Source organism: Brachyhypopomus gauderio, chromosome 8, assembly GCF_052324685.1.
Source record: "Brachyhypopomus gauderio isolate BG-103 chromosome 8, BGAUD_0.2, whole genome shotgun sequence".
In the NCBI taxonomy this organism is placed as follows: domain Eukaryota; kingdom Metazoa; phylum Chordata; class Actinopteri; order Gymnotiformes; family Hypopomidae; genus Brachyhypopomus; species Brachyhypopomus gauderio.
In genome coordinates, this window is record NC_135218.1 from 13,464,358 (window position 1) to 13,491,857 (window position 27,500).

Below are 27,500 nucleotides of genomic sequence, written 5' to 3' on the forward strand. Positions count from 1 at the left end.
AGGATAGATTACATTAGGCTAGACTACAATAGGCTAGATTACACTAGGCTAGATTACATTAGGCTAGACTACAATAGGCTAGATTACACTAGGATAGATTACACTAGGATAGATTACACTAGGATAGATTATACTAGGCTTGATTTCAGTCTTACAGAAATATGCATTAATAACCATTTCCTAATTGTTCTCAACAGCCTGATTTCCACCTACTCCATCACCACCATCACCACCACAACCACTATAAAACAGGCTCCGTTTGAAAGAGTTCCCCTTCATGTTATGTGGAGCTGGGAAACACTAAGCTGGGCTAAGGCTGTGCTGTGCGTATGTTTTCTTGGTTGATCAGTCCTGTGGAAAGCTCTCACGCCGTGGGTGTAGCATGGTGTGTGTGTGTGTGTGTGTGTGTGGGAGGTGCTGCAGCCTTACATTTCTCACAGAAAGCGCAGCAGATGTGAGGATGTGAGGTACGATGCCTATCAGCTCGCAGGCGAAAACCAGCCGCTGGCCAGACTAACAGGCTCCCCTTGGGCAGCATGTGCAGACTGCTCGGGATTACAAGACCTTGGCACGTGCTCGGGATTACGGGACCGTGGTGCGTGCTGCATGTTCCAGATCACAGGACCTCAGTGAGTGGAGCGGGGAGGCGTACAGAGGCTGGACCTCCATGTGTGGACACTGAGCTGCAGTGTGGACAGCTGCTCCACTATTACAACTGGTCTCCTATTACAGCTGCTCCTCTTACAACTGCACCTCTTACAACTGCTCCTCTATTATAGCTGCTCCTCTATTACAACTGCTCCTCTATTACAGCTGTTCCTCTATTACAACTGCAGCTCTATTACAACTGCTCCTCTATTACAACTGCTGATCTATTACAGCTGCTCCTCTATTACAGCTGCTCCTCGATTACAGCTGCTCCTCGATTACAACTTCTCCCCTATTACAACTGCTCCCCTATTACAGCTGCTCTTCTATTACAACTGCTCCCCTATTACAGCTGCTCTTCTATTACAACTGCTCTTCTATTACAACTGCTCCTCTATTACAGCTGCTCCCCTATTACAAATGCTCCTCTATTACAACTGCTCCTCTATTACCGTTGCTCCCCTATTACAACTGCTCCCCTATTACAGCTGCTGCTCTATTACAACTGCTCCCCTATTACAACTGCTCCTTTATTACAGCTGTTCCTCTATTACAGCTGCTCTTCTATTACAACTGCTTCCCTATTACAACTGCTCTTCTATTACAGCTGCTCCTCTATTACAGCTGCTCTTCTAATACAACTGCTCCTCTATTACAACTGCTCCTCTATTGTAGCTGCTCCTCTATTACAACTGCTCCCCTATTACAACTGCTCTTCTATTACAACTGCTCCTCTATCACAACTGATCCTCTATTACAGCTGCTCCTCTATTACAACTGCTCCTCTATTACAACTGCTCCCCTATTACAGCTGCTCCTCTATTATAACTGCTCTTCTATTACAATTGCTCTACTATTACAACTGTTCCTCTATTATAGCTGCTCCTCTATTACAACTGCTCCCCTATTACAGCTGCTCCTCTATTACAACTGCTACTCTATTACAACTGATCCTCTATTATAGCTGCTCCTCTATTACAACTGCTCCCCTATTACAACTGCTATTCTATTACAACTGCTCTATTACAACTGTTCCTCTATTATAGCTGCTCCTCTATTACAACTGCTTTTCTATTATAACTGCTCCCCTATTACAACTGCTCTTCTATTACAACTGTTCCTCTATTACAGCTGCTCCTCTATTACAACTGCTCCCCTATTACAGCTGCTCTTCTATTACAACTGCTCCCCTATTATAGCTGCTCCTCTATTACAACTGCTTTTCTATTATAACTGCTCCCCTATTACAACTGCTCTTCTATTACAACTGTTCCTCTATTATAGCTGCTGCTCTATTACAACTGCTCCCCTATTACAGCTGCTCCTCTATTACATCTGCTCCCCTATAACAACTGCTCCTCTATAAGAGCTGCTCCTCTATTACAACTGCTCTTCTATTACAACTGCTCTTCTATTACAACTTCTCCCCTATTACAACTGCTCTTCTATTACAACTGTTCCTCTATTATAGCTGCTGCTCTATTACAACTGCTCCCCTATTACAGCTGCTCCTCTATTACATCTGCTCCCCTATAACAACTGCTCCTCTATAAGAGCTGCTCCTATATTACAACTGCTCTTCTATTACAACTTCTCCCCTATTACAACTGCTCCCCTATTACAGCTGCTCTTCTATTACAACTGCTCCCCTATTACAGCTGCTCTTCTATTACAACTGCTCTTCTATTACAACTGCTCCTCTATTACAGCTGCTCCCCTATTACAAATGCTCCTCTATTACAACTGCTCTTCTATTACCGTTGCTCCCCTATTACAGCTGCTGCTCTATTACAACTGCTCCCCTATTACAACTGCTCCTTTATTACAGCTGCTCTTCTATTACAACTGCTTCCCTATTACAACTGCTCTTCTATTACAGCTGCTCCTCTATTACAGCTGCTCTTCTAATACAACTGCTCCTCTATTACAACTGCTCTTCTATTGTAGCTGCTCCTCTATTACAACTGCTCCCCTATTACAACTGCTCTTCTATTACAACTGCTCCTCTATCACAACTGATCCTCTATTACAGCTGCTCCTCTATTACAACTACTCCTCTATTACAACTGCTCCCCTATTACAGCTGCTCCTCTATTACAACTGCTCTTCTATTACAATTGCTCTACTATTACAACTGTTCCTCTATTATAGCTGCTCCTCTATTACAACTGCTCCCCTATTACAGCTGCTCCTATATTACAACTGCTACTCTATTACAACTGATCCTCTATTATAGCTGCTCCTCTATTACAACTGCTCCCCTATTACAACTGTCATTCTATTACAACTGCTCTATTACAACTGTTCCTCTATTATAGCTGCTCCTCTATTACAACTGCTTTTCTATTATAACTGCTCCCCTATTACAACTGCTCTTCTATTACAACTGTTCCTCTATTACAGCTGCTCCTCTATTACAACTGCTCCCCTATTACAGCTGCTCTTCTATTACAACTGCTCCCCTATTACAACTGCTCTTCTATTACAACTGTTCCTCTATTATAGCTGCTGCTCTATTACAACTGCTCCCCTATTACAGCTGCTCCTCTATTACATCTGCTCCCCTATAACAACTGCTCCTCTATTAGAGCTGCTCCTCTATTACAACTGCTCTTCTATTACAACTGCTCTTCTATTACAGCTGCTCCTCTATTACAACTGCTCCCCTATTACAGCTGCTCTTCTATTACAACTGCTCCCCTATTATAGCTGCTCCTCTATTACAACTGCTCCTCCATTACAGCTGCTTCTCTATTACAACTGCTCCTCTATTACAACTGCTCCCCCAATACAACTGCTCTTCTATTACAACTACTCCTCTATTACAACTGCTCCCCTATTACAGCTGCTCCTCTATTACAACTGCTCCTCTATTACAACTGCTCTTCTATTACAACTGCTCTTCTATTACAGCTGCTCCTCTATTACAACTGCTCCTCTATTACAGCTGCTTCTCTATTACAACTGCTCTTCTATTACAACTGCTCTTCTATTACAACTGCTCCTCTATTACAACTGCTCCCCTATTACAACTGCTCATCTATTACAACTGCTCCTCCTTTACTGCTGCTCCTCTATTACAACTGCTCCCCTATTACAGCTGCTCCTCTATTACAACTGCTCCTCTATTATAGCTGCTCCTCTATTACAACTGCTCTTCTATTACAACTGCTCCCCTATTACAACTGCTCTTCTATTACAACTGCTCTACTATTACAACTGTTCCTCTATTATTGCTGCTCTATTACAGCTGCTCCTCTATTACAGCTGCTCCTCTATTATAGCAGTGTGGCAGTGCTCTCCAATCACCAATCATGTCAAAAGGCCGCATGACTGAGGACTCATCCATGAAGCCCCTTGGTTTATACATGGAAACGGGTTCAACCACTTTCAGTATTACTCGTATGAAACGAAAACCTTGCTGCCTGTGGATGCAGAAAGTGTGTTGCAGGCCGGGCACAAAGGCACTGCCAGCGTCTCCATGTTTCCACCTTTTCATACTAAATAAAAAATACCTTGATTTAATATTCACCCTGACAGAAGGGAACGCAGTAATCAAAGATTCCTTTCATCAGTTTACAATCCTAACAAGAAATAAAAAGAATTTTTGCTCATTAATGAGTGGAACTAATATGAAGTGCGCAGACGAGTTTGATAATTACATTCACATACATGTCAATAAATCCTGTGCATGACAACAAGTGATGTGCTATTAAATTATGATAAAATACTGTTACTTTTGAAATGTTTTGGCATATCAGTAGCATCACAGCTCTCTCTTCATCTCTTTCCTCACACATACACACACAAAACAACAACAACAACAACAACATACAGAGTAGACCTTTGACATTGTGTTGAGTGCACCATGTTTCTGACCACACACACAGCATTAGTCTTTCTTCACACTCTCTCTTTCTTTCTCTCCTTCCCCCCCACACACACACGACTTTCACTCTCAAAGCTAGTCTCATTGCCATGGCAGCAGGCTATTTATACACTATACTGCACAATCAGACCTCGACAGAGTCACCAAAGGTGCAACCAAAAAAATAATAAAATAGAGAAAAGCATGAATATCGTCAACAAATGTCACCGACTGGCGGTGAACATGGCGGTCGGGTGTGACACGCTGTCATTGCATCACGTCAGTGTCTACAGACCATCCTGGCACGAGCTTGGCCTGAGTGGCTGAGACGTGTCGGACTGGCTGGAATCAGACGCACACTGCTGCTCCTGCGTCTCCTACTGACAGCTCTGATGCGTCCCTCACTCCATTAGGACGCATATCCTGCTGTAAAACTAGTGTCAGTGGGCGACTTCTTTGGCACAGTGTACATGTCTCGTAAGCTATCACTAGCAATCACGCTTTGTCAATCTTCTATAGCAGGAAAAAGTTGAAAAGGCTATAATGTAATCTGCAGGATGAATACAACTCAAGGTTATCTTCATTTTACTATGTCCAATCTTCCGATTCTCTATCTAAACATTTGGTGACAATAAGGAGTGGGTCCTGGGATCCTGGGTCCTGAGGGGGAATTATATAGTGGACCTTTGCTAAAGCCTGTTGTGCTGTGAAGCTCACTTACAATACTATAGACTTCACATTCGAGTAGTCTGAAATTAAATAAATACTTTAAAAGCGGTTTCATGTGACACATCAGTGGGTGTAATTGTGTGTGCCAACGCACCCACACGTATGTGCGTGTGCACATGTGTCAGTGGGTGTGTGAGAACCTTTATGTGTTGGCATGACAAACACTCAAACACTGACAAAGTTTAATACCCAGTCAAATCTTAATAACAGGCTCTATCCCTCTTCTGGGAACTAGGCAGTAGGCATGTGAACTGTTTCTGGTGTGTGCTATGAGCTGGTGTGTGGACAGCTGTAATTCTCCATAACGCCTGTGAAAATTTTACACAGAGCAACATTTGAAAGATTTTGGGCTCACGTACCAAACCTGGGTGAAACCATTTGATATATTCCAAAAGCAGACACACACGCACACACACACTAAGGATGAAGCACACATACACACACACATGCACACAGTGTATATGTTACTCTCACTATCAAATTTTAAATGTCAATCTGTCTCACGAAATACTCATCACATAGGCTAGTAATCCCTTCCATGCAGGGTCTGCCTGTTATCCTTGCTGGTCTGTGCTATACACACACGTTCACGCTTGTGCACACCCACGCCCACACATACGCATACACACCCACACACACACACACACTGTGTCACATCCGTCCGTGTCACTGATCCTCAGTGTAATCCTAATTTGTGCCTGTAAAGAAAGCAAATCCGTTGTACAGAAATAACTAATCTCAAAAGAGGAAGTGCCATTCTTAGGCTGGCTAATCCAGTTAGTGCCAGCAAGATCCCTTTCGTCTGCCAGAGACCTCCCGTAGGACTTCCTGTGTGATTTCTCTAAACTCTCAAAGCGAACACCATACCAAGGTCAAACCCTGACTGCACTCCCTGCTCCCTCTGACACATGGACTGATATTTCATGCTGACAGGGTTGGTTTTGCCCTATGGATGAAATAATGTGGTTGTGCTGAATAATTCATTTTCCTAATAACACTCCACATGGCTGTGTGCAAATGTTCATGCTAACACTGCAAAGAGCTCTGATCAATAAATCAGGACGATCAGTGAGAGGAGTGTTTGGATTTATGAACGCGAAGAATGAAACAAAAAGTGGAACAGAACAGCTTCACTACTCCAGCAGAGGAATTAGCTAAATGAACTAATCTACCTCATAATATAAAATGATTTCTTATCTAATTTGGATCAAAATACGCTTAATTTATATATGTTAATGTCAGCACTACCTCAATTATATTCTGTTATTTAAAAGATATATAACAAAAAAATGATTTCAAGTCTCCTTCTTTCATTCTTTGTGTGACGGGCGAGCAGTGAAAACTAAAAAGGAAGCGATCACACCAGTCTTAGGGAAAAAGGAAGATTTAATGTAGAACGTGCACCAACTGAAAACCCGTGACACAATCCAAATTAAGTATACAATAACCAGTGGTCAATGGGTACAAAGTCAAGACTTATATAGATGGACAAACGACCCTCAGGTGCTGGAGATTATAGAAGGCCCCACCTACCTGAGGGACGAACACAACGCAACAACAACAGGACAACATAAAATACTGTTGTTGTGGATGGAGGCGACTGGCAGGGACCCCCCATATCATGACACATTGGGTGTAATTTCCACTATCTGAAAAAGCTCTTTATAGTACAATATTACATGTTTAAATGTTCTTTGCAAGCTCTCACTAGGTATAAAATTCCATACACTATGAAAACATTCATTAAGTAATCTAAAAGTAAGGTGTTCAAACAATATAGACTGGAGAGAATCACAGGCTTTTTGACAAATCTGTGAAACGGCTACATTAAAAGCAAATGATGTATTATGATTCATAAAACGTCTTCTTCTTCTTTCAGCAATTCCCATTTAGGGGTCCTGAGTGTCCTCCACTGACACACCAGCCACTCTCATATCCTCTACCACTGCATCCATAAACCTCCTCATAGGTCTACCTCTCCTCCTCTTGCCTGGATGTTCCATCCTCAAGACCCTCCTACCAATATACCTCTCCTCCCTCCTCTGTACATGTCCAAACCATCTCAATCTCGCTTCTATAACTTTATCTCCAAAACATGTGCTGCATGTGCTGATCCTCTAATAAACTCATTTCTGATCCTATCCTTTGTCACTCCAAATGAGAATCTCATTATGATTCATAAAACAATATCAATTAAGTATGCTGTTACATTTAAAATGTTACACCCCTGTGATGAAAACATTACAAGTTAAAGTAAAATAAAACTCACAAAGTGATTCTTTGGTTTCGTCACAGCACACAGGACTAATCAAGCTCAAACAGTACTGACGATGTCGATATGTGAAGAATCCTGAGCTCTGCTTCAGAAGCACCAGAGTCCTGTGGGGAACATCTACAAACATCAAGGACTGGCTAATCACATTCTTTCAATTAGCATATTCACGTTGGGACATTAGCGGAGTGGTGGGCTATGCATCACTGTCTGGGTGTTGTGTCATTCCATACAGCGCTGTGTAGGTACAGGAGTCTTAGGAACCGTTCTCTCCACTTGCTTACGACTTTCCAAGGTGATCTTTAGACCATCTGAGCAAAAAGCACCTCACCAAGCTCCTCTCCTACCCTGTATTATCTTCCCTGTCACCATCTGTGTGAAGGGTGTAATATTAAAGTCACATAGTCACATAGTTGCCATCAGCAAGCGTACACATTATCTTTACAAGTGATGGTCCAAGAAAAAAATTTTCACAAGAGAGTGGCGTAACGACATCTTGGATTTGGAATCCTCTTGTATTTCTAGGCTGGTGGTGAGCTTGCTCTTCTGGTATCCCTCTTTACTACAGTCAGCTACATATGGTTACCATGAAGACAGCATGCTCTCATATGCTGGAATGCCTGCGGACCAGTAGGGGAATCTGCCACTGTGTCTACAGCAGGTGTGGTCTAATCAACAAACAACATTTGTCATAAACATTCAGTGTAATAAAGGTATGTTACTGTCAAATATAATAAAATGTATTACTGTGTAACCTTACATACTTACCTATATCTTTTACAGTGTAATACACATAAAATCAGAGGAGCATCACTGGATTTGGTACCTTCTACTACACTTCTACCCTTGGCCTTACAAGCTAATGGACACTTCTACAACACTACACTTCTACCCTTGTCCTTACAAGCTAATGGACACTTCTACAACACTACACTTCTACCCTTGTCCTTACAAGCTAATGGACACTTTTACTTTCATCCATGAATGAACTGTAAGCTCTCTGATTGCTTTCCAATCAATACTGCTGGGCGTCTGCTGACTCAAAATGCATCAAAAGCAACTTCCACACACAAGTTCATGATAGGCGGATATGTACCACTATTTCTTCCGGTAAACAGACTAAACAGTGTGAAGCCCAGTCACAGGCTCATGATACATGAAGTCTTAGTCTGTATGTCAGACATGTATTGCTTAATTACTTAATTTTTTACTATGGCAACAGCACTGACTCTGTGCTCTCAAGATTACACTCAAAGAGCACTTACACAATCAACTTCACTTAACATATTATGGACTTTCAATTATGCCAGTGTTGTTTTCTTTTCTTTCATTCTATCTTTTTTTTTGCATTTTAAAATCAATTTAAAACACTCTGGAAAATGGCCTAATATCATTACGAAAAACAGCATACTCACAATATGAAAAGTTTTAAAAGAAAAATAAAGCTTGTATTGTTCCTATTACTGTACAAATCTTATGAACATGCCATCTGCTTATGAGAATAAGCACCGGACACAACAAACTTACAAAAGTGCAGCGACAGCAGGAAGGGCCTCAAAGTTACCCATATGTCACCTGTGCCCAACGACAAGAGTCAGCCCTCTCTGGCCAGCATCGCACTGCCCAGCCGACCTATTACCATAACGGCTAATATATTCGTCCGTGCAGCCACTGAACTTGTATCATTCGCGCGCGACACCTCACGAGACACGCGGCGAATCTAAGAGAACGTGCGCAAAATGACACAATCAACAGCGTAAAAGGAGCGCGAGGGCACTTACCATGTTGACCTCAGACACCATGTCTATGCTCGCCACGTCAATGCTCATTCCAACTGCTACCGGTGCGCCTTAAAAGAGCACAGGCAACTCACCATCACCACGTTTGTCAACATTTAAGAAGATCTCAGAACAAGTTCTATATAATTAAGCCCAGAAGTAAACAGCACTTCGAGGTGAACTGCAACCTACCTCCGAAGTCAGGGCGAAGACGAATGTCATATCCTTTCAACAACTTGTCCACTGTCTCTTTGACAAAAGACATATTGCCTGGTTCGTTGGCGCTAGAAGAAGATATAATAAAATAAAAAATACACATACAGTGTGGTTTATTTATCAGACGACGATGGCAGTTCCGTGTTCAAGCTTTGACAGGCTGCTCTTACCTTTGAGCACAACACATCAATGCCACAATAACGGGTACGGAGAGAAGACCAAACAGTCGTCGCTTCTGTATTCCAAACATTCCTTATTCTTTCTGACAAGGAACCGAGTGACAAAACGGACGTTGTGAGGCTTCTCAGAGTATATCACCCGGTTACAGGTTTCGTTCCTCCATTAGTGGCTCTTTGGTAAAGGAAAAAAATCTTTTCACTCCAGGATTTGAGGAAAGAAGTCGTTGCAATCCGGCTTTTGGCTCTTCTGTAGAGACGGTGCGTTACTTGGAAACGTAGTCGGTAACTAACGTGCATTTTGCCCAAGACACTATCGGCACTAGCCGTAGGGAAGTCGGGGGTTTGGGGCACAGCCAGATATCCATCTTTCAGTTTTTATCGCATGTTGCTGTATTGTCTTCCCCAAAAACACCCTCTGCAAAAGTCCCAGTGTGCTTTTTTTCTCGTTCGTTTGCTACGACTAAAATCGCACGAGTCGATTAGTTTGGTTAAGTGACGCGCAACACATAGTCTTCCTTCTAAACTCGCAATCCGCTCTTCTTCTTTCTCTAACACGGTGAAATAATACTGTAGCTAAACTTTTTTTTATATATTTAAACGTGGATACTGACAATATTGACTAACGTCTGTCCGTCCAAGTTGTCTACAGTTTGAGGAACCTGTCATGCCATTACGGCTACTACCATAGATGAGGCGCCCACGTGATAGTTGTTAAGCAATAGTTGCAGTGTGGTTTTACCGATGGGTAGAATATGCGGTCATCATTATTCTCTCTATTAATGAGAGTTTGTCATATTCGCTAAACAAGAATGATTCTAATGTTCAATTAAACTTTGCAACAATTTCTTTTGTCAAAATGACGGGATGAAATAGGAAGTGATGTGCGTACTTTAAAAAAATCAATGGGGTATGTGTGTGTGAGGCATCGTGTGTGTGTGTGTGTGTGTGTGTGTGTAAAACAGCCACATTTATCTGCGTTGGGATACATTCCATCATACTTCCATAGTGCTATTTGGCTGGCAGGCATGTCAGCCCGCTCTTCTGTGAGAAGGACTGGACTGGCTCGGAGCTTACAGACGCTATGAACGGAGACTTGACGTCTTATCTTTAAACTTCATGCCTCAAATTTCAGCAAAATGTAAGGTAGACAGTTTAAGAGCTTATCCACCAGAGCATTATATCAGTGGCAGCTTTCATTGAGGCTGTCACGACTGTTAAGTACCAAGTACTTTCCCTCTTATTTGAGTGTTTGGAGTGTAGATACAGGTAGTCACACACACTTCAGTGTGCTCTCTCTCTCTCTCTCTCTCTCTCTCTCTCTCTCTCTCTCTCTTGCTCTCTCGCTCTCAAACCAAAGAGTGATGTGATGCTTTGGGATGGCTGTACATTTACACGGTCATTATGGCTCCTATACTGTACACACATACTGACACAGGCGAACACCAAGAATGACAGATCATCATGGTACAGACAGGGAGAGAAATAAGGCTCCTTTAATGATGCCTTGTGTGATGAAACCGATCTGATATATGAGTTGTCTTACCTCCTCTCTCCATCAGTGGATATTAAACCCTTTGCAGTGGGCCTCCAGACAATCTTATAATCTATAATCAGATTTTCAGCAAGAACTGACAGTCTGCTGGAGATTACGCTTTAGTGAAATGGCTGCTACAGGGCCTTAAAAAACTTATCATCGACCTGATAAAACAATCTCATTAAGTTGATCTGTTTTCATTAGAGCGGAACACTCTGGTCAGACTTGAACGAGGAGGCTTTGGATGGGAACTGTTCATGGATTGGACAGACACAGAGGTGGAAGTCTGTCTCGGGTCATCTTGGATCCCCAATGGTCCTCTAGAGCTGGAGCGTGGCGTGTGCTGTGGGGTTGTGCCCTACTGGGCAGGCAGAGGGATTCTCCGGATGAGGTTTTGCTGAGCTCTGAAGCAGTAACCTTAGAGGAGGCTCTTGTGGGGCCGCCATGGCGGGAAGGACTGTTCTTTTTGGCTCGACGCTGGACTCAGGGATTACATTTTTGGAAGGGTGACATTAATGGATTAAATCTGATAACTGCTTGGAGATGTGGAAAAGTTAATCTATGGTTATATGGCACTATATGCTGCAAGAAATTAGACCCACAATTATATCAGGCGGGACAGTATTCTAAAGTCCATTACATGCTAGTGGATGGTTTGCATATTTTTATGTCTTTTGTTTGTGTAATTATAAATTATTTGTATTTTAGAATAATCTCCATTCATGCATAATTTTTATTCAAATATCAAATTATTTTAAATTATAAAAAATGGCTTTGGGTCAAATAACACTGCTGAAAAAAAAAGTGTTTCCATGGTACGATTTTCAGATGCATATAGAGGCAGGTGTTCTCCTGACTGAAGCCCATTTTCTACAAGCAGCCTTTTTAAAGCTAGAGAAGCAGCCGTCGGGTGTCCTCTCCACTGCCCACACCCACACACACCCACGTGGCATCCAAACAAAGCAGCCCACTCGCGCGCCACGATCGCTCGCAAAATGTGAAGGCTTCTCACTGTGTGGGCTGAGCAAATGGCACCCAGTCACAGCCATGCACTGAGCCAAATGCCGTTCAAGCATTTAAAGCGGCGGTAGTCGACCGATTAGGCCCGTGGGTGGAGCCGAGACCTTCCGTACCGTCCGTGTCTCCGTGACCGACGGAAGACTTTGATCTCCGCGGGGCCCCCTGAACCTGCATCAGGAAACACCCGACATGCTTAGGAAGCATTTTGTACCACTGCTCTTTATTCCTCCCATGAGGGGTTCGCCGGAATGCTACGCGCGCTGTTTCTAATCCACTGAAGAGGAAAAATAGAACAGAACATCACGTAGGGAAATGAAAACATGGTCGCGCCGACTTCCCCAGGAAAAAAGCCTTTGGCTTTCTATTTACGTCGAGTTGCAGCTACAGCAGATACCTCCCCAGATTGAAGGGACCCAGATAAACAGATCCCCTCCACAGAGTGAATGTCCTGCAGATGAATAATGCATGTCTTCAGCTGACACCGGGGAATTATTTGTTTTAGATTGAGACGGGGTTGTTCCAAGTCTGTCGCAATACCCGCTGGAAGTTCCGGGAGATTCGGGTGGCGGTGGAAGGCGGACAGAGGTTCCGAGCGCTCAGTGAATGAACTAACACTAAACACACACGTGTATTTTGTCCGTGGTTTGTGTTTGCACATAATGGTCGTTAAGATTAATTGCGTACCTTGTATCATAGATTGCAACCAGCTTTTTATTTCCGTCCACCGCGTTCCTGCAAAACACAAAAGAGTAACACAATGTTAATAATTACTCTGTCACATACGTAACGGTTCTACAGTTAATATTGAGTCACATGCAATGCTCTCGTGTGTAAGAATCTTTGCAATGAACTGTTTGTGTCTGTGGTTTAAGCTGTTTTGCAGTGACCTTTTGAAGTGTGCAGAGGTGTTAAGTTCTCTATACCATTCGCTCTGTCCCATTAATGAGCATGTGTATATCTAATGTAATAATAATTTCCTGCCATTTTAGTGGCGAGGGTAGATGCAGAAAAAAAAACAGAGCTCACATTTGTTTCTTATTTAGGAGAATTCAATAAAGATATCCAGAATGTTCTAATAATGTAGCATTAGTGCTATTCACACTTTCAGTAAGTGTTTTTTCCCCAGCTCTGGATATCACATGCCATCCCCAGACACACATGACCAAGCTGAGGTGAAACTGCCATGTCACAGGTGGAGTTGTCCTTGTGACTGTAACTCCCGGGCTGGGTTACAACAATCTAGGGCAAATAATCTTTAGGTGCAAGCACTCCCAAAATTAACCAAAACCCACAATGCATTGCTAAAATAAATCCCCAGTAACATAGAAACACTTGCCTAACATATCCGCGCTCCTTTTCTTTAGCTGCACAATAACCACTTTTCCTTTAGAACATATTCTGTCACTTCCTCTCCGCATTTACCCAGAAGTGAGTTTCAGTCTTTTACACCTGCTGTATATTCTAGAAGGACAGGAAGTGTTTTTTTCTCTCCATAGGCCTGTATTTGGTCATTATATTTGATTCTGACATGAAAATGCACTTTGCTCTTAAGTGAAATACGTGTATTTAGTGCTCGTGATTTGCATGAGTTCTTGGTGCTGTGACTCGGTACCGATACTACAGTTGAAGCTGATTTTCCCTGCATAAGTAAAGACAAACCCAACTCTTCCTTGATAGATAGACATGACAAATATTTAGACTAGGCAAAAAAGGGAGCATTCTGAAATACAGCCTCTCTTCTAACCAGTGATTGGAGCAAATGTATCTGACTGGAGCAGATTTGCGGAGGCCCTGAACACAGGTCTTATAACATCACTGTCATGAGTGTTAAGTTGGCCAGTCTGATGAACTAAATGCCCTCAAGCCAGGGTAGAGCTGCTCCTCTGTATGTAACTCAGGAAATAGAAGCACAGTGGACATCCTGTATTCTGCTAAACATCTAACGCTGAGTGACAGCGAACATCAGAAAAAAATGCGACTAGAGTTCCCTCCGATGGCCATGTTCGTTACTGCTCCCCTGTAGCCCTCCAACACAAACAGCGTACGCAAACACGGTTCATGTTAGACGCCTTTCCTTCAACATTGTTTTGTCTTCATGTCTGTGCATAACCCTGTCTGTCATCTAACGTTTTGTTATGAATTGATAAAAAATGACGTTTTAAAATGGCTATCTTTACTTTAAATAATCTCATTCAGTTTCTCTTATGGCATACGTGCATGTGGTGGTTCTGAATGGGAAATATCTTACTCATAGGGACGTCTTAGGAACGACGACAGCAAAGTTGGAATCGTGGAGAAACAGTGATAGGATCTGATCAATTTTTTTCTAGATCCTGTCGAAATAACATTTTGCCAGTCTGGGGGATTTGTGGAAACCGTTCCCGCTGTCGTGTACACTAGCGCAGGGAGGCTGCCGATTGGTGAAGGCGCCGTGGGAAACACCAAGTAAACAGAATTGTTGGGAATCCACTAATTCACCCCCCCCCCCCTCCCAAAAAAGAGCTTACAGTGAAGTTTTCAAACGTCTTGCTTGTGTCTATTTCCCACGGGGGTAATTACAGCGCGCGAACGGAGGTGACGTCCTGTTACTCTGATTCCAAATAATTGCCATTAGCCCCAGAGTGACAGTCCAGCAAAAGCAGCAAAGGGAAGAGTAGCGTGAAATGAGCGAGCTAGTGGTGAGAGAGGAACCCCGACACACAACACGCAGCCTATTGTGAGCTACGATGTAAAGCAGCCTTTAATATATAAGGTAGCGGAAAGTAACAGGGGCATGCTCTCTGGAGCGGGGAAGGCAAAGGAGGATAAGGATAGCCTACGTTTGATTGTTAGACTGCTTAAACGGTTAATTTGCTGTGTGTTTTTATAGTACTGGATGCAGGAGTGATGAAGATCTCTATGGGATCCAAAGGGAAGCGCATAGGTTTCTGCAGCAGCTGTTCAGTCGTTGAATCGTAAAGGAGAACAATGCGTGGTTCACAGAGCCGACGGTTAACCAATAAAGGATATTGCTGAAGAAACAACGCATAGCCCAGTCGCCGTAGACGGAATATTGCGGGATTTGCTGACCACCTCTAAAGGAATTCGTTGCGGGTTACAGAACGCGTCGGCTGCGCCATTCAGGTAGGTGACTGTAATATGGTCCTTGTTCATGGCTTTCATGTGGCTTTGTGTGAATGATTGAAACAATTTGCCTTGTATGTATTTCACTTTGCATAACGGCTCTTAAAACTAAGAATGATTAAGACTTCTGCAAACTCTTTTTTGAAACGTCATAAGGACATAAAATTATTATGTTTTACAGCATGAAATCGTCCAGTGTAAATGAAACACATTTGCATCAGAGACTATAAAGTCCACTGCAAGTACATTGATTTGTTTAAAGCCGCTGTTGCCCCCCCCCCCCCCCCCCCCCCCCTCTTTTGTTGTGGAACAAGTAACGATATGTTTAATTTATTCTGAATGTCCTGACTCGCATACCAATACCGGGCTACTTTTACCATAGGCTTCTGTTCCGGTAGTGTTCATGTAACTTGGACAAAGTAGACAAGCAAAAACAGTGTCCTATGACAGGACAACGCCAAATCGTGTTTGCGTAATTTATGAGCTATTGTTTACATAGTTTAGACGAACTAAAGCGACGACGACAACAGCAACCAAAAATAATGATGGTATTAATCATATAATTGTTTACACAAAATAAATTAAACATTCCATCGACTTTTTTGTGCTATCAGCTTCTTCGAGCTGTGTCTATTTTACGATGACGAAGGCTACGTCTGAAACCAGGATCATTTAGTTTGGGAGCCAATTTGACCTCACTGTGACTGCCATAGTCGGCTCTCTACTGTGTATTTTTGACGTTCCCGGTGGCCGACAGCTGTGTAAGATAACAGCTACGGCACTGGTGTGGGTGAGTCACTTGGTGGTCTGTGCCGGACTCTTTGCAGGTATGGACTATGAAGTACACCGCAGCGCTATAATGAGAAGTGTGTGGGTCGTTGCCGTCTTCGTCAGCTTCACGTGCCATTTTAGGTATGCTACTAATCGGCCAAGTTCTTAGTGTTGACCTATAAGCAGTCCAGCAAATATAATGATTTTCATAAATATAAGATGACATCTGTTCATTTACGGGTTGCACATTTGAGTGTTTTAGTGTACAACAGCAAACCCAGCACGTAGTCATACGACTGAAACATTTATAAATAACAAGTAGTTTTAACAAGTTTTTTTGCCCTAAAATCGAATTGCATGGGGAAAGTTTGTTAGTGCAGTGTGTGGTGTGTGAGGGTCAAGTTGTATCACAGCGTATGTTTTTGCATCAGCCTCTCACAGACTACTACAGGCAAGCCCAACGAAGCAGAGCTCAATGACAACATCACAGTTTTCACTCGCATTCTCGACGGACTTCTGGATGGCTATGACAACAGGCTACGTCCTGGCCTGGGGGGTAAGCGCTTTACAAACCCCACATCCTCGCTGCCTCATCCCGCGTGCTACAGCTAGCAGTTCCCGGGGTGTATGTGGGTTTCTCGCTATTGTAATAGCCATTTGTGATCACTAAATCCTTAGATGCAGTGTCCATAAGTCAATGCTTTATGAAAATCTTTCTGAATGCCTTAGAGATGTGACCATGAAACATTCACTTTGCGTAGTCCAGACAGGAAGGATGGAGAAAAAAGGGGCTTGGAAAATCAGGGCTTTCATACAGTTTGACATGTTATGACAAGGCAGACATGATCCTGTAATATTGAAGTACTCTGTGCAATTTAAGCACCTTGGACAGTGCTCTGAATCGGCGCATTCAAGAACAAGACTGAAGGTGTGTGTATATGTTGTGTGTGTGTGTGTGTGTGTGTGAGAGAGAGAGAGAGAGAGATAGATAGAGAGAGAGAGAGAGAGAGAGAGAGAGAGAGAGAGAGAGAGAGAGAGAGAAAGTGTGAATGCTGACCTTGAGGAAGCTGCCTTTTCAGAGGGGGAAGGTTCATTATTCTTTGAGAACTGAAGAGAGGGAGCGAGAGAGTGAGAGAGAGACCCTGGCCTGGTCCTTTCAAGCAGAAGCACTGGAGAGCAGTGCATGTCTCTCTAGTGTATGCTGCATGGTGTTTGGAGACAAAAGATGGCATTGGACAGGATTTAAATGGCATCTGTAATTAGAGGAGAGGAATTTGCCAGTTTCAGAGAAGGTCTGTTTGTGGCGTGACTGAATGTGCTGCTGTGAATGCTGTTCAATTCTGTTCAGGCTAAGAATCTTTTATTAGTTTTAACTACCACAGAGATATGTAGTCATATTTGAATTTACAGTGAACATTTTCACATTTTTCTGAAGATGAGAACTAGAATACTGAACTATAAAACTCATCAGTCGATTATTTTTTTACCTTCAGTTTTCTTTAAGGAACTTAGTGGTACCACATTGGAAGACATTTTTTTCCATATGCTGTACCCTTGACATGGAAAAACATTTGTAAACGTATTTAAAGTTTCCTTTTGACAGGACCTTAAATGAACAGAACAGCTGTCTGAAGTAAACGCATAACGATCCCCACTGTTGAATTTATTCTAGCTGTGTGCATCCATCTGCAGCTACCTAAACACTGTGGGTGTTACTTCAACAATATGGGTTTCAGACCTGGGTCTTTGATGCATTTATTAAATTGATCTGGATAAAAAGCTAATTCATTGTCTCTGTGCGATCTCACAGAAAAGGTGACCGAGATTAAGACCAACATCTTTGTCACCAGCTTTGGCCCTGTATCAGATACTGAGATGGTAAGAAACTATGATTCAAATGGTTCAGTCATGAGAGAGACGCATGCCCAGTTTGCTTATATAATTGGCTTTTCCAGGCAGCCAAGCACTTCATCAAACTCCCACAAAGGTTCCGTTCTCCACACACTTCCATCCCTCCATTAACTGATGTTTGTTTTAGCCTCTCATTGCGTCCTGTTTGGCCGTCTGCGGTATTAGCTGATGGATGGCGCTAATATCGCTCATTTTCATATTCAGCAGCTCAGCTCCATTGCGGTACCCCCCACCCCTCCCCCGTGCCCATGCTGATGCTGCCCCCCCCCCCCGCAGGAGTACACCATCGACGTCTTCTTCCGCCAGAGCTGGAAGGACGAACGACTGCGCTTCAAGGGCCCCATGGGCATGCTGCCACTGAACAACCTACTGGCCAGCAAAATCTGGACCCCTGACACCTTCTTCCTGAACGGCAAGAAATCCATCGCCCACAACATGACCACGCCCAACAAGCTGCTAAGACTGCAGGATGACGGCACGCTGCTCTACACCATGAGGTGAGGGTCACTTGGGTTGAGGTTGAGGTTGAGGTTGAGGTTGGGGCTGGTCTGGTAGAAGATCCTTCCAGAACTCACTGGCTTTTGTTCACACCTGGCTCCACCATCTCACTGTGGAACAGGCATAGGCGGCCGTTTGTGCACGAGTCCATCATCGGTGAGCAAGTTGGTGAATCCTGCCAAGATGAGCAAAACAAAAACCATCTCCTTCATAAAGAAAACCCAGAATGAGGCTTTTCTTCTCACTGAGCTGGGATTTCCAGTTCTGTTGTGATTGCTAATGCAGTAGCTTCCGAGCCAATCTCACGAGCCATTGTTATGGTTTCCATTTTTGCAGGCGTTTGTTTCAGGCGTAGTGAACTCTGCTGTTCCGGCTTGGCCCAACGTGCTGCATCACAGTGGGCTGTTTAGAGCCCTTGTGTAACTCATGCTGCTTTTCTACTAGGCAAAAAGGGAAGACCTGTGTACTGGCAGCTGAGTAGTAAATGGCACAGGCGATGGTACAGTCACAGAGGAGCGAGCTATCCATCTCTCTCCCCAAGACCTCAGCTCTCCCCAGGGTTCCAGCTCCAGCTGTCTATGGGAGTTTGCTCTTGACCTTCTCTGAACTCTGTGTTCCTCATGTGTTCTCACCTTAAACATGGAGTAGCACAGGACAAACAACACGTCCTCAAAACAAGGTCTCTCCACCACTCCACCAGTGTCAGACCTTGGCCATGCCCAAAACCAGCACTAAAGTATCTGCGTTGTTTGCTCTTTTGAGAAAAGGGTATATTTTTTATATGGTGTTATTTTTTATGCCATTGTTGACAGCACCCCTGCAACGCACTGGAAGAGTGGCTCTTTCTTTTGATGATCTAGAATTTCATTGTGAAAATGTAGGCTAATTGTGAAAACCGTTTAACACTTCATAGTGCTAATGATGTGTGTGTGTGTGTGTGTGTGTGTGTGTGTGTGTGTGTGTGTGTGTGTGTGTGTAAGAAGGATAGACTTTGTGTGGGAGAGGGAGATAGGCAGAGAATGCAACGACCAACCTTTTTTTTCTGGGTGGGGTTGGTTATGACACAAAGCACCATTAACTGGGTCTCAAGGCACATCAGGCTCACAATAATTCCAGTGTTGAACTTAGAGTAGATAATGAATTTAATGAGTTTAAAGAACATAATTTATTTTCTATTTGTTTTTATTTCGATTCTAATTGTTATTTCTATTCTACTTGTTTGCTATTTTTTATTTCTTAATGATATAATACACTTCTGGCAAAAAGTCTCATAGATAGAGTGAGAGAGTTGGATATACAGAAGGGAAATCGAGCCGGAGAGAGAGAGGGAAGGAAGGAGAGAGGGAGAGGTAGAGAGAAAGATAGAAGGAGAGAGGGGGAGATGGAGAGGGAGACCTGGGGAGAGGAGGGAGAGAGAGACACACCAAATATGCCTGAGTTTGTGTTTTGGCCCGTGCTGCTCAGCTTTCCTCTATAGACTGTCTGCTCCATTAATTGCAAGCTGAATGTGCACACGCGCACACACACAAACACACTCACACACAATCCTGCGCACACACATAGACACAAACGCAGACTCACATCTGCAGACACAAAAACATATATATTCTACATTTATATTTGTGCCATTTAGCAGCCACTCAGAGTGACTTACAAAAGTGCTTTGTCACCTAGTCCTAGAATGCATTCCAGCTAGTACAGTAGGTTAGAGTTCAAGATACCATTGATCTAGAACACTGTTAAAATATGGGAATCAAGGCTGATACACAGAAATGTGAAATACATATAAGGTCTATATCAGACAGTGATAAGTGCATTAAAAAACAATAATAAAAGAATAGGCAAAAACACAGCTCTCTCACCCACACACATTAACGCACGCCTTAAGATCCCTCTCTCCTCTGCTAACATCAGCACAAATATCCTGTCCAAGCTGCACACCATTCACTGGTGTATTAGCACAGGATTACAGATGCTATGCTATGCTAGATTGTATATGCATTGCAGGGGACACCATTCATTGTACTGAATATGGTTAGGTCTGTACAACTGGAGAAGGCAAAAGTCGTGCAGCACAGCTACGAAGTTCCTAGCGCAGTGCTAATCGTTCTTTTCGTCTTGTTTGGCAGACATTATCATCTAAATGGAAGAGCAGCCATCTAACTCAAATATTAATGCCCACGTGAGCAGAACTGTATCCTACAGTCATTTCCGGATCGATGGGGCGTCCCCTTACGGTCCTCCGCCCTTCCCATCTGCTAATGCACGCACTCTTCTCCAGGGAAAGAGCCTTGTGATGGACCGGCCCAGGGTTCCAGAGCCGCTCAGAGAGCGTGGAGCACAGAAAGCAGGCCAGAACACTTCCACCAGCCACAGTCTAAAAGTGGAACACACTCTACAGGTTTTTATTAGAGATCAAAAGCAGGTTAGGGGACTGGAGCTACCGTTTCACTCAGCAGGGAGCAGCTAGCAGCAGGAACCCAGTTAGAGAAGAGCTGCTAAATTATGATTTTTTTAACCCAGGCTATTTTTAATACAGATTTAAATCCGATATCTGCATATTTGTGTCCATTTGAGCATGATTTGATAAGCATCTTGGGTTAGAATTAGGGTTAACCAATAAGAGCATGCGACAGGAAGAGAAAGAAAGATAAAAAAGATGGATGGTATAATGGGGAGTGGCTGTAAGACATTTAGCACCAGCATCAAAATTACCACAGGATTCAGTATCTACCTTCTATCAGTCTCAACCAAACTGTGGGACATAACTGTGCCCAGCCCTTTTCATTACGGGCCCACTACTACTGCTTAATACTAACCCATAAATGCCCAACACGAATCTTCGCAATGATGGAACTAAGGAATTTTCATTTTATTTATCTTTTTTTTTATTCAAGTGAGGGAGTTTATGTCCAGTGAGACACAAAGACTGATGGCTGCTGGCAGCTTTTCCAGTCCCAGAGCACTGGTTCTAGTGGAGGTTATATTCTTAACTCTCATCGAACATGTGATTGTATTTGCTGTAAGATTGGGAAGCATGTTACAAAGCAGCCTTGATACAGCTCACAGTTCACGTAGCGTTCGTTTCTATACGATCTCTCCGTACATTCTGACGTTGGGTTTGAACTTTTACAGTACGCAACACAGAGCAATGCGAAGAACTGGAACCCAGGAGGTCTCGCACATGCAGTGTTGAGGTGGCAGAACCCAGGAGTGAGAAGGCCCAGGACCAGCAGAGAAGAGTGGCCCACAGTGGGACCTGTGTTAAAGGTCGCGGGCCAGGGCTATTATTAACCTCTGAGCTGTACGCTCCCTATAGCGAGAGCACAGAGTCGTGCAGATACAAGCCGGGCTCTTTTGTTAAGCTCATAGCAAAAATAACTTGATTTTGAGTCTTGATCATTAGGCAGGAACAAATGGGCAGATCTATTAATCGTGGATCCTGCTAATCTAGTTATGATATAAAAAGAATTCCAGCTCTTATTTAGAATTCTACTAAACTTGTGTTTAGGTTTAGTGGTTGGTTTGTAGCCGCTGCAGAAATTATATTCTTCCTATCTGTGAATATTCATTACTCGATTTTTAATTATGCATTCAAGGCATTAAATGTTATTACCTAAATATGTTCATAGAATTTTTTTGTGTGAAAAAGAATAGGGCTGATCAGCACTGTTGCTGTGGAGAATGCATTATGACCTTCACGTCATGTTTGCAACCAATCTCACTCTTGATTTATGACCACATGACCCTTCACCATTTATTTATCATATATAGTGATGTCTTTTATAGTGCTGCCATACGTGCTCATGGCATCATGGGTGGGCGGTGGTGTGTGTGTCCCGCTGTATGTCAGGGTCTGAACGGGACTCTGCTGTGAGTGGAGGGTGTGCACGTGTGACACAGCGCCGAGGGTTTGGGGTGACCTGATTGTTTTGCTCGGCTGTACTGTGAAGGATTTACAGCCGTGTGGGTTCGGGCTCTGCCTTACACTCGGGTCATTCCTCCCTCCCTACAGCAGCCTACCATTTGACCTTCAGCTAGGAGGGCCTGGTGCTGTAAATTATATGCTGTAAATTATATACAAAGAGGCAGTTGTGTGTGTGTGTGTGTGTGTGTGTGTGTGTGTGTGTGTGTGTGTGTGTTCCACTCCAGTAATTATGCACTCTCCCAGTGGGAGATACATGCATCTGCGTCAGCTCAACACACACCCAACACATCTCTCCCAGTTTAGAGTGAAACTTTTTAACACTAGTATTACCAGGAGCTGTGCTGTTTGCATGTTGTTTTGAGACTCTCGTGGATACAGCTGAGGTACAAAAAAGTCTACCAAATCGTTGGCTGGCAAAATAATTACCAGGACAAATAATAATGATTCTAGAAACTCTGGTGAACGATGTCTAATGGCTTAGCTCGTCTTATAGTAATGCCGTGTGTTGTACTATACTGACCACTAGAGGGTGCTGCGGGGCAGCAAACGAAGCAGCTGCAGGCCTACCACAGTCTGCGTTCAGTCATTACTGTGGTATGACTAATGGTATTGAGCAAATGGATAAGATAAAGTGGTTCATATGGTATTCTGCCAATGCAAAGTGGAAACACTAAAAGACAAAAAATATTTTTATGGCCGAGGTCCACTTTTATTTATTTTTTGCAATTATTTATTTCAAATATTTATTATCAAATATGGTCAATTGCATATACATGAAGCCTTGGTACGCCTGTGTTTCATGGGCTCTTAAATGAGTTACACTGTCCCTACTGAAAACACGTTTTAATCAAGTATTGAAATTATTATTATAATACTCTTGCATATTTATTTGATAAAGATTTTTTATAAATACTGTTTTAGTAAGTAAGCAAGCAAATGTTATTAATAACAACTTAGTGTTGACCAAAGTGCTACATGAAGACGTACATGTAAAACATGTCACACTCCTTCACTTCACACGTTCAGTCATTTACACAAGTTACTGAACACAAATCTGCTTTAAGCTTTGATTTAAAAAGGGACAGAGATCAAAGTTCCCTGGTAAAGTGCCCCGGCACTCCCAGCCTCTTACTTTAGCTGTGGGGGAGGAGCAATGGGCAGAGCTGTGAGGGAGGGACAGTGGGCGGAGCTGTGAGGAAGGGACAGTGGGCGGGGCTGTGGGGAGGGACAGTAGGCGGGGCTGTGAGGAGAACCTTGAGGATCTCGTAGCACAAAGCACATTTGGAAAGTAAAGAGGAGGCGCTCCATTCAGAGACGTGAGAACAAACAGTCAAACTTTATATTGTATTCTAAATTGAAGTGCAAATCCAGTGGAGGGAAGTTAAAATATGGGCGAGATGACACCTTCTCTTTGGACCTATATGCAGCCGTTTGGTATATCTATAGTAATCTAGGTCTGATTGTATGAAGTCCTGGATGACATTTTAAAGATAGTATGGATTGAGGAATCATTTATTTTTAGCTATTAGATCAATCGTAACTGACTACCAGGTCTCAGTGGGAAAAAATATAACAATGACTTCACTGGCATAACAAGAGACCCTGTCTACCCTCCCTGCTGGTGCCTGGGGCTTCTAGCTAAGAGCACGCTGTGTACTGATGGCTGTTCTCACCGGTGTGCTGACTGGATGTAAAAGCTGTGTGTTGATTATAATGCATCCTTTGGTTCTAATGAACATGGAATATAAGAACTTCATTCATTTATTCATTCATTCACACTGTAAAATATGTCCTAGCTCATATATATATACACCTTTAATGGCAGATTCAGTACTGCAAAGTGCCTTAAAACATTATTATAAAGTTTCTATTTAAACAAGGCTCACGTTGAGAATGGATAACCTTTCCCTTAAATTTATAAAGTAATGAGAGTTTCTCAGTGCTGTACCGCTGCATGAATTATATCAGTAACTAAACCTATATTTACAATAGATGAGATGTCAAGATCTATGTAAGATCTATGTTAAAAGATGCTAAAATGGAATGGTGCTAAAGCTGCATAAACCTCAGTCACAGTTAGGATGGTTTGAAGAGGAATGTTCATTTTATAATAATGCAAGAGAAGGCGCAGTCTTAAAATGATCCAGTAGGTGGCACTGTAGGTCCATGACAAGGAGTCGTGTAAATCTTAATGCAACAGATTGCTTCAAAACACAACGAAATGAAAACAGCGATAGAGGAAAGGGAATATGGGGCTACGTGGTGAGTGTGATGAGTGTGTATAAGTGGGTGTGCTCGTGGGAGCGTGTGTGCGTGCGTGCATATCTGCACGCAGTCCTAATCTGGGACTGATTTAGCAGTGATTTGCCATGGGTCTTTGGCTGCATTCTCACTTGTGGCAGCATGGTGGCACCCTTGTCCCACGTGCACACATGGGCGCGCACACACACCTGTGCACACATGGGCGCGCACACACGTACACCTGTGCACACATGCACAGAAATCATCAGCTCTTCTGGAGAGTGGTTCAATTTAAGCCTGGGGCTACCCTGCTTTCTGAAGATGGATTATTGGGTGCCCACTATGATGACAATCATCATCATCATCATCATCATCATCATCATCATCATCACGGTGATCTTGGCAGCAGCGTTTAACCCAATGGTCATGAAAGTGCTTAGCAGATAAAAAAAATTATTCTTTGACAAAGGATAATTATTCAGTTTGCTTAATGAAGAGTCGAGTACTGGTTTCACCCGTTCTGTATACAGGGGCACTGATGATAATTGTGCTTTTCTCTACAGACTGACCATATCTGCCGAGTGTCCAATGCAGCTGGAAGACTTCCCTATGGATGCTCATGCCTGCCCCCTGAAGTTTGGGAGTTGTAAGTGCATTCTAAACCTTTTCCTTTGGCACCAGAATGTACTGCTCACCATGAAGCTAAAGAGCTATTTAGGACATTTTCTATTTAAATAGACAAAATGTACCAGTATAGAAAATTATAAAATGTTTTAAAAAATGGTCACATACTGCACCTTTGTATTTTTAGACACACAAAAGGATAACTGTCTTATTTTCTACATCAGTGAGTGTGCTGAGACATCGTTCCTCCCTCACTCATGTTTGGATGAGTGAGGGGACGGTGGGACAGTCACCCCTCCTGCCCTTGGATGACTCTCAGTTTTTCAGTTCAATTCAGTTCAAGGTAGCTTTATTGACACGACTGTACCAGGGACAGTTTTGCCAAAGCAAATGTCTGGAGCTGAATATGCTCTGTGGAAATAACACTTGCTATGGCTAGACTGTGGTAACTGTGCCTGTACTCGATGCAGATCTGTGCATCTCTGACAGGCTTTTGGCATTTTTTGATTATTTGGCTAACTGATTTGATGTGATCAGCAGTGCTCAACTGAGGCTGCAGTGTGTCTCTCTGTCTTTATCGGAGTCTCTGTCTCTCTCAGTGTGTCTCTCTGTCTCTCTATGTGTGTCTCTCTGTCTTTATCGGAGTCTCTGTCTCTCTCAGTGTGTCTCTCTGTCTCTCTATGTGTTTCTCTCTGTCTCTCTCAGTGTTTCTCTGTCTCTCTCAGTGTTTCTCTTTGTCTCTCTCTGTGTTTCTCTGTCTCTCTCTGTGTTTCTCTGTCTCTCTCAGTGTTTCTCTCTGTCTCTCTCTCTGTTTCTCTGTCTCTCTCAGTGTTTCTCTCTGTCTCTCTGTGTTTCTCTGTCTTTCTCAGTGTTTGTTTCTGTCTCTCTTGATATATTTCTGTCTTTCTGTTCTTTCTCTGTGTCTCTCGGTGTCTTTCTCCTTCTGAGATTGTTTTCTGTTTGCATGTACTTTGCATCTTCTCTGTTCTCACTCATACCTAATCCAAAATATCCAGTAATAGACACATGCATCAGAGCATTCAGACTGTACGACACACACTTGAGCTTTCTGTTAGTACAGTTCAGCCTTATCATTCTGCACCCATTCAGAAGCAGGATTAAGATTATCACCGGCTCCATACAGGGGGTCTCTTCAGGGCTGGATTTGGTATGGCACCTGGTCCCTGCACACACTCATGCCCACACAGACACATACTTACACACAGACACAAACCTACAGACACAAACCTACACACAAAATGTGTGGCAATGTGGCAAATGTTTGTCTTGCACAAACTTGAAGTTTTGAGTACTGCCAAATACATTGGCTGTACCTGGGGAGCTGTCCAAGCTCACAGTGTATGAGGGGGGTGCAGAGACAGAGGGTGTGTGGGGGGAGAGAGAGAGAGAGAAAGAGAGAGAGAGAGAGAGAGAGAGAGTGTGTGTGGGGGAGAGAGATAGAAAGAGAGAGAGAGAGTGTGGGGGGAGAGAGATAGATAGAGATAGAGAGAGAGAGAGAGAGAGAGAGAGAGAGAGAGGGTGTGTGGGAGAGAGAGAGAGATAGAGAGTGAGAGGTGGGGGAGAGAGAGAGAGAGAGAGAGATAGAGAGAGAGGGTGTGGGGGAGAGAGAGAGAGAGAGAGAGAGAGAGAGATAGAGAGAGAGGGTGTGGGGGAGAGAGAGAGAGAGAGAGTTCAGTAGAGGAGGGTTTCCCTCTTCTGTTGCCAGCAGTCTTACTGTCTTTTTCATTTGAACCCAAGGCTAAATGTACTTCAGGAATAAAATGTTATCTTCCTGTACACAAAGTTGGCACACATAAACTCTAATCTGTAATATTTGCATAATTTCACTGCGTAGTTTCCAAGATGTTTGGAAATATTTTAGCTTTCGTGTTCCAAAGCTGTTCAGATTTTTCTTTAGAAATGGCAAATTTTGCTTTTACATCGTAACACTCCACTGAGGTGTAAGGTTCAGACTTTGCTCTCTGCATCACTTTAGCACTTTTGTTTATAACAGGACTGTTGAATACTGTTGAATTCAATTCTACTGCAGTTTGGTGGGAACTCTACTGAAAACCTTCACTGCCTGATAAATGAGTCCAGCGAGTTGGCATGGTGTGTCCAGCACACGCAGAGTTGGCAGGGTGTGTCCAGTGGACATGG

At 43.1% G+C, this 27,500-nt stretch overlaps 2 protein-coding genes across 6 annotated transcripts in view; one reads left to right on the forward strand and one right to left on the reverse strand.

The window, feature by feature from the left end:
- gabrb3 (gamma-aminobutyric acid type A receptor subunit beta3) overlaps window positions 1-10,392 on the reverse strand; it is a 36,280-nt gene extending 25,888 nt beyond the window's left edge. For both annotated transcript variants that reach the window (XM_077014705.1, XM_077014704.1), the window contains exons 1-3: window positions 9,682-10,392; window positions 9,488-9,579; window positions 9,299-9,366 (exon numbers count right to left, since the gene is read on the reverse strand). In XM_077014705.1, coding sequence (XP_076870820.1) covers window positions 9,299-9,366; window positions 9,488-9,579; window positions 9,682-9,761 — 240 coding nt within the window. In that variant the 5' untranslated portion in view covers window positions 9,762-10,392. The remainder of the gene's footprint in view (window positions 1-9,298; window positions 9,367-9,487; window positions 9,580-9,681) is intronic.
- A 4,384-nt stretch (window positions 10,393-14,776) lies between these two features.
- Window positions 14,777-27,500, forward strand: part of gabra5 (gamma-aminobutyric acid type A receptor subunit alpha5) — a 30,185-nt gene continuing 17,461 nt past the window's right edge. The window contains exons 1-7 of one of the 4 annotated variants that reach the window (XM_077014708.1): window positions 14,777-14,922; window positions 15,114-15,367; window positions 16,195-16,279; window positions 16,570-16,694; window positions 17,949-18,016; window positions 18,326-18,546; window positions 25,280-25,362. In XM_077014708.1, coding sequence (XP_076870823.1) covers window positions 16,197-16,279; window positions 16,570-16,694; window positions 17,949-18,016; window positions 18,326-18,546; window positions 25,280-25,362 — 580 coding nt within the window. In that variant the 5' untranslated portion in view covers window positions 14,777-14,922; window positions 15,114-15,367; window positions 16,195-16,196. Of the gene's footprint in view, window positions 15,368-16,194; window positions 16,280-16,569; window positions 16,695-17,948; window positions 18,017-18,325; window positions 18,547-25,279; window positions 25,363-27,500 lie in introns of all 4 variants that reach the window. The other 3 variants (XM_077014710.1, XM_077014709.1, XM_077014706.1) reach the window with 3 other exon arrangements.